The 7,728-nt window shown below is 37.1% G+C and overlaps 2 protein-coding genes across 2 annotated transcripts in view; one reads left to right on the forward strand and one right to left on the reverse strand.

The window, feature by feature from the left end:
• Window positions 1-551: 551 nt before the first annotated feature.
• On the reverse strand, window positions 552-1,676 carry LOC145140138 (uncharacterized). The gene is made up of 2 exons (XM_079073732.1): window positions 1,538-1,676; window positions 552-1,348 (listed from the first exon to the last, which is right to left on the reverse strand). Exons 1-2 carry the CDS (start codon window positions 1,674-1,676, stop codon window positions 552-554), a joined length of 936 nt encoding a protein of 311 aa, XP_078929858.1.
• A 2,240-nt stretch (window positions 1,677-3,916) lies between these two features.
• RHM1 (rhamnose biosynthesis 1) overlaps window positions 3,917-7,728 on the forward strand; it is a 3,924-nt gene continuing 112 nt past the window's right edge. Inside the window, exons 1-3 of the mRNA XM_079070288.1 lie at window positions 3,917-4,095; window positions 4,749-6,333; window positions 7,151-7,728. The exon at window positions 7,151-7,728 is cut by the window's right edge and continues 112 nt beyond it. Coding sequence (XP_078926414.1) covers window positions 4,756-6,333; window positions 7,151-7,594 — 2,022 coding nt within the window. The 5' untranslated portion in view covers window positions 3,917-4,095; window positions 4,749-4,755 and the 3' untranslated portion in view covers window positions 7,595-7,728. The remainder of the gene's footprint in view (window positions 4,096-4,748; window positions 6,334-7,150) is intronic.

Raw genomic sequence — 7,728 nt, forward strand, 5'->3', positions numbered from 1 at the left:
CACCACCACGGTCAGTTCTTATCATCTTGACTTTGTGGTTGCTTTCCTTCTCTACTAGCAATTTAAACTTCTGAACCATGCTAAGCGCTTCATCTTTTGTGTTGATCAGGTATACCCACATATTTTGTGAGTAATCATCCACGATTAAGAGCAAATATTGATTTCCTCCTTTAGTTGCTGGAGTGATGGGTCCGCATAGATCTGCGTGTACTAACTGTAATGGTTCTTTAGCTCTCCACGTGGCTTCCTTTGGAAAGGCTTGTCTTTATTGCTTTGCCAGCATACACCCTTCATACACCTGTGATGGATGAGTCACCTGGGGCATGCCTGACACCATCTTCTTACGTGCCATCTCTTCGAGTGTTCTGAAGTTAGTGTGATCCATGCGTGCATGCCACAGCCACGAGTCATCATCTATACTCATGTTCAAGCAGACAGGTTTCCCAAGTATGAGCCTTATCTTATAAAGCCTATTTTTCGATCTCTGTACTTTCATAATCAAACAACCTTCTTCATCATACATACGCAAGAACTCCCTTGTCATTCCTATGTCATAACCTTCCTCTGTCATCTGACCCATTCTTACAGTCAAACAGCAGCGTGCCCTTTCCTTTGATTGAGACCTTAGACCCATCTCCGAACCGTACTTGTCCCGTTACATTTTCATTGAGTTCTGCAAATAAGGATTTGGAGCCAGTCGTATGTTTACTAGCTCCATTATGCAAATACCACATGTTCTCATCTTCACTTTCTCTTAACTGACTTGGGTACACTTTTTCTTCATTCAGGAGCACCATGCTTGATGTTTCTTCCCCACACACAGTTAGTAGGAGGGCAGGACCTTCTTCATCTGCAGCCAGATTCACCTCCTGGTCCTGCTGCTTCTTTGCCTTGCATTCAGATGCAAAGTGGCCAAGTTCTTGGCACTCAAAGCACCTTATGTTACTCTTGTCACAGGGCTTCTTATTGGAGTTGTTAGCTTCCTGTCGTGAGTCGCCACCCCAGCGCCCACCTCTACCACGAGTCGAACCTCGCCCTCGTGAGCTGCCTCTTCCTCCCCGGTTATTATTTCCACCCCTTCCTCGACCACTTGGTGTGTTTGGCTTGCTTGGACTCCGGTGGGTTGATGAGCCTTCTGCCTTGGCAAGTAGCAGGGCATTATCTGCCTGTGTGCTTGCCTTCCGGATCCGGAGCCTGTCTTCATAAGCCTTCAAATGCCTAATTGCTTCTTCAAATGACATTGATTCCATGTCACAACTTTGCTCAATTGATGCCACCAGGTTTATAAATCTTTCTGGGACTGTATCGAACAACTTTCTTACCAATTCTTCATCTTCCAATATTGCCCCTGCACTCCCAAATTTAGAAATCATAGCTGAGATTTTTCCTGCATACTCATCTATGGTTTATGTTTCCTTCATTTGGAGTGCTTCGAATTCACTCTTTAGTACCCGCAACCTTGCCTTTTGGACCCTCTCTGCACCCACATACCGTGACTTTAGAGAGTCCCAAACCTCCTTGGCTGTCTTCTTCTTGCCTGCCTGTGTAAGAATCTCCTCTGGTATAGATTGGAAGATGAAAGCTCGAGCCTGCTTGCTCTTCTTCTCATCCACAACCACTCCGGTTGGTGGCTCAATGGCATCCCATAGCCCATGGGCATCCATGATGGCTTCCATCTTAATTTACCAGGTGTTGTAATTTAGTGAGGTTAACATTGGGCATTGAAGAGTAAAGGGATTATCTTTGGGCTGATTGGATGATGATGGGACTGTCATTTTGTTGAATCAAGGATACTTGGGCATACAATTGATCATGATCTGTTTTGCTCTGATACCAAATGTCAGAGATGAAGCAACAGAGCAACAGAGCAACAGAGCAATAAACAAGAAAACACCAACAAGGGTAAAACTGGAAATGGCAGCCGAATGATTTTCTTTATTGAATGAAGAATACTAGCAAACTAATGATTGAATTGCTATACAATGAAATTTTGACTGATTAATTGTAATCACTGAACTATTCTATTTAAACTACTAGACTTAACTAGAAAAGAGAAATACTAGGGCCAGTTCACTTTCTAACGGTCATGACTGCCCATATGTTTTATTCTTCCTAATTACCAGGTCAACCTTTGACCAACAATAATAACAAATCTTGAATACATAAGATTTGTAATTAGCTTTAACATCTTCAACTTTCTGGGATACTACAACTTAACTGGACAATAAATCTAATCAACTTCATATTCAGTATCTTCGGTTCATCTTCAGATCAAATTAGTTGGGTGATTAACAACAACTAAGACAATTTGTCGATAAACATCAAGTAAGACAGTTGGCTGATGAACACCTGTTATTAAGGTAGTTGGCTATATAAGCTTCAACTTCAGTAACTATAACTAGAACTTTATAATATAAAAATACACATCTCACAACACAAACAAGTTTTGTTGCTTAACATCCCAGCTTGTAATATTCAGTGTTACTTAGATAAGACTGGCTAGCAACAATAAGCAATATTAACATAACTTTCATATATAACTTTGCATAATCAAATCTAAAAAATGCATTCCTAACACAAGTAATTTACTTTTTTTTTCTAACATTGTTTCATTTCAGTTGATGGATCATCATCTACTTCCTCAATAATAACTTTAAATAGAGATATGATGTACGTTTTGAGGTTAGTGTTACCATGTTCATTGGAAATGTGTATTACCTTAAACTAACTTACATACCTTGAAAGTGTTAGGATCTCTTGATCTTTTCAAAGAGGTAAATAATCTGTAACCTGCCGGCACAATAATGGAATGATGGAGCTAATCTGCTTGCTTGTACAGGCGATGACCGCTCGGCTAGGGCGCGACAGAGGAGCTTCGAGTGACGGGCTGTATCTAACTATGTTTCAGGTATGCAAAAATGGTAATATATGAGTACTATTTTCACGTATCCCGTCTCTTTCATCATCGTGTCAACCTCGTGAACAGATAACTCGTCAACGTCGACATAGTCCACAAATGTCACCTTCTCATGCATGTACTTTCTTCCAAGTGATTAACCCTCCATGATTAATTAACATTGTAAATATATTTCGTAACATCCCTATAAAACACAAACAAAATCTTCAAAATTCCCTAAATGAATAGGCTTCAACATCATATGTAATAACAAAGCACAACTTACTGTGTACTCCTTCAAATCAAGTTCAATGGTTGGTTCTCGAATGATCCAACTTGTAGTTTAAACGTGATAAAAAAATATGTCTCAACTGTTGCGATATGATTTGAGGTTGATGCTTTGAATACGGATCATGAAATGGTTTTCTTAAGGGAAAGATGATAACTATAGGTTAGGGACGTATTCTGAAAATCATAGGCATAATTACTTACACCATTAGCAACAAGATGTTGGCTCGGAGAAGAATATGTGGAAAAGAAAATTTTGCCATCATATGCAGCTCATGTGAGGGCTTTCTAACCGAGCCCATGAGATGGTAATCGAGACATAGACCAAAAGTGATAAATTTTGAAACAATAAGGATGTTTGACGTCAATTTTCTAAAATATGGCCTACATGGGTGGACCATTTATGTAATTTATTCATATTTTTATCAATTCATAAAACAAAAGGCCAAAATCTAAGAAAAATACAAACTTGAAAATGTTTGAACTATAGAAAAAATTTCGTGCAAAATACAAACTTGAAACTTTTAATTAGAATAAAATTCAACATTTAACTTTAATGTTGTATATCTAATTAATATCTTTCAAAAGCTTAGAATTATTTTTATCGAATAAGTTTCGCTAATTTTAAGACAATTTTATTATCAGTTTTAGTTTTAAAGTGTATTAGCCGTAATAATTATAACCATTTGGGATTAAATAGAATTGTCAAAACATACAATACATTCATGTTGAGGTGAACCATCCACATGTATATATACCTGTGTGTATATATCGATCGAGGCGTCGGTTGCCACTCCTTGAGTCTCGCCAGAAATTCCGTGGTTTCTTCTTCATCACCTTTCTGGTCGAGATCTTTCTCTTTTTCGAACACGCAATCTTCTAATTGATCCCGATCCGGAATAAAAATTTATGTAAGTTGATGCTTCTAAGAGCTAATTTCTCTTAATTTATGTACTGTTACATGTATGACTAAACTTCGATCTTCATTTCTATTGAGCGATTTCGAGTTTTGATTTATATGCTGCCGACAATTGATTATTTTGCTTAGATCTGGCTTTTAGTGTTTGATGTACTAAATCGAACTTGCATAAACCTCAATTCGATACGAGGAAATGCGTAATTTGATGTAGATCTGGTTATTTTGATTCGTGTTTTAGGTTTAATGTGTGATTTCACTTAACGGTTTATCGTCATTTTATTCGATTTCCAAATCTGACGAGAGTTAGGTTGAGTTCAATGCGGATGCTGATCGTGATCTACTTTGATTAGCTGATTATAAACCCTATCGATTTTTTAGTGCTTTCGAAAAATTAACATGTTGTTTTCCATGGTTAATGCCATGACTTGTAGCTAGTGATCACTTAGCTTGCGTTCTCCAAATGCTTATTATTGAGCCTTCGTTCCTGTAACATACTGTTTAGATTTACCAAACTTGCCATACGACTAAGTAATTATGTGTTCTGTATGCTGTTGAAGTAAGATTGTTTTCTCATATTCAAATCTGTGAAGGTTTTTAGCATGTCGATTTTGAGTTACGCTTTTGATCTGTTTACCTTTCTTACAGCTCCAGTATGACTACTTACACGCCAAAGAACATCCTTATCACTGGAGCAGCTGGCTTCATTGCATCTCATGTTGCTAATCGGCTCATCAGAAGCTACCCTGATTACAAGATTGTCGTGCTTGACAAGCTTGATTATTGTTCAAGTCTCAAGAACCTCAACCCCTCCAGATCATCTCCCAACTTCAAATTTGTCAAGGGTGACATCGGGAGTGCAGATCTAGTCAACTACCTCCTCATAACCGAATCTATCGATACCATAATGCACTTTGCTGCTCAAACCCATGTTGATAACTCATTTGGCAACAGCTTTGAGTTCACAAAGAACAACATCTATGGCACCCATGTCCTTCTAGAAGCCTGCAAAGTCACTGGTCAAATCAGACGATTCATCCATGTCAGCACAGATGAAGTGTATGGTGAAACAGAGGAAGATGCCATTGTTGGAAACCATGAAGCTTCTCAACTTCTTCCCACAAACCCATATTCAGCCACAAAAGCAGGTGCAGAAATGCTTGTAATGGCTTATGGTAGATCATACGGGTTACCTGTGATCACCACAAGAGGAAACAATGTCTATGGCCCAAACCAATTCCCAGAAAAACTAATCCCTAAATTCATTCTCCTAGCCATGAGAGGAAAACCACTTCCAATTCATGGAGATGGTTCAAATGTAAGGAGTTACCTCTACTGTGAAGATGTAGCTGAAGCTTTTGAAGTCATTCTTCACAAAGGAGAAGTTGGTCATGTTTACAACATAGGGACAAAAAGGGAAAGAAGAGTTATCGATGTTGCAAAAGACATGTGCAAACTTTTCAACATGGATCCTGATTCCAGCATCAAGTTTGTTGAAAACAGACCATTCAATGATCAAAGATACTTTCTAGATGATGAGAAGCTAAAAAGCTTAGGGTGGTCTGAAAGGACAATATGGGAAGAAGGTTTAAAAAAAACAATCGAATGGTATACTAGTAACCCTAATTGGTGGGGTGATGTATCAGGTGCACTTCTCCCTCATCCAAGAATGTTAATGATGCCAGGTGGCGTTGACCGACTTGTTGATGGACCTGAAAACACGGAATTCGATTCACCCCATGAAGCAAACAACAATTCCCAGATCGGAATCAGTGTTTCCGCCCCCAAAACAAGCTCCAATTCCACCAAGAAACCTTCCTTGAAGTTCTTGATTTATGGTAAAACAGGTTGGATTGGTGGATTACTTGGAAAAATCTGTCAAAAACAAGGGATTCAATATGAATATGGAAAAGGGCGTTTGCAGGATCGATCACAGCTTTTGGCAGATATTCAAAGTGTTAAACCTACTCATGTTTTCAATGCTGCTGGTGTTACTGGAAGACCGAATGTTGACTGGTGTGAATCTCACAAAACAGAGACAATTAGCACAAATGTTTCAGGGACTCTTAATCTGGCTGATGTTTGTAGAGAACATGGTTTGTTGATGATTAATTTTGCTACTGGATGTATTTTTGAGTATGATTCTACTCATCCGGAAGGTTCTGGAATTGGTTTTAAGGAAGAAGATAAACCAAATTTCATTGGCTCCTTTTATTCCAAGACTAAAGCTATGGTAAGTACTAATCACTATTCCTTTTCTTTTTGTTTTTTCTAATTGCTAAAAACGTATATGGTAGTGTTTGATACCATGGAATGGAATGGGCCATTCCGATTCCGATTCCAACTCCTTCCATTTTGGTACCTTCATTCCTAAGTCGGTATGCTTTTTTTTTTCATTCCTTCATGGAATGAAATGAGAAATTGAGATATAACCCTTTTTTTTTGTAATCTTTAATGACAACTTTTTTTGCAAAGAAAAAAAAATCATTATTTTAATTAAATGACAATTTATTCTTGTAAAATAAGTAAAAAACATATTTTCTTATCATAAATTCTTTAGGTTTTAGTGAACTTTCATTATCTTTAACTTTTTTTGTAAAAAAAAAAAATCTTCTACTGCTATAAAAGGTAGTTTCTTGTATGCCATAAAAATATCACAGACAATTCCTTTGAAAAATATTCATCATTTTAATTAAATTATACTTTTAAAATAACTAATAAATATATATTTTTTATTACAATTTCATTTCATCATCCGTAATTTCTTATAAACAAAATTCCATTAACTATAATCAAAAGTGTAAAATACACATTATATGGATTAAGAAAAGTCTCATTATTTTTGGAAATTTTTCGATAAAGTCCTAAATGTTTTCTTTTTGAACAGAAAAGTCTCGTTATTTTGGGAAAATAACATAATCGGGACTTTTCTGTTCAAAACCCCACACATTGTATTAACACATAACATACAAAAGAAGAAGAAGCATATAAAATTGGATTCCGAAATGCAATGACCGATTCCATTCCGACAATTTTCAATTCCATTCCAGGTTGAAGAGCTTTTAAAAGAATACGACAACGTATGCACACTCCGAGTCCGAATGCCAATTTCCTCAGACCTCAACAACCCGCGAAACTTCATCACCAAAATCTCTCGTTACAACAAAGTAGTCAACATCCCCAACAGCATGACAATCCTTGATGAACTCCTCCCAATCTCAATAGAAATGGCCAAAAGAAACCTCAAAGGAATCTGGAACTTCACAAACCCCGGTGTCATAACCCACAATCAAATCCTCCAAATGTATCAAAATTACATAAATCCCAAATTCAAATGGCAAAATTTCACACTTCAAGAACAAGCTCTTGTCATTGTGGCCCCACGTAGCAATAACGAATTGGATGCTTCCAAATTGAAGAAGGAGTTTCCCGAGTTGATGTCGATTAAGGAGTCGTTGATCAAGTACGTGTTTGAACCTAATAAGAAACATTGATAAAATCATGAATCATTTTTTTTAAAAAGAAATTTGTAAACTTGAGGCTTCTTTTATGAATCTTTAGGTATTTTATATTCTTGGTGTTTTTGTGTTTCGTTAAAAAGTTTAGTTTTATGAATATTTTCCCTTTA

Source organism: Lactuca virosa, chromosome 9, assembly GCF_052849685.1.
Source record: "Lactuca virosa cultivar CGN04683 chromosome 9, Lactuca_virosa_CGN04683_v6, whole genome shotgun sequence".
Lineage (NCBI taxonomy): Eukaryota > Viridiplantae > Streptophyta > Magnoliopsida > Asterales > Asteraceae > Lactuca > Lactuca virosa.

Bases quoted from the DNA above. Each gene is read 5' to 3' on its own strand.
- LOC145140138 (XM_079073732.1), bottom strand. From the start codon at position 1,676: ATGGAAGCCATCATGGATGCCCATGGGCTATGGGATGCCATTGAGCCA. The intron at 1,349-1,537 runs GCAAGAAGAAGA...TTGGGAGTGCAG, and splicing joins GGAGATTCTTACACAGGCAG to GGGCAATATTGGAAGATGAA.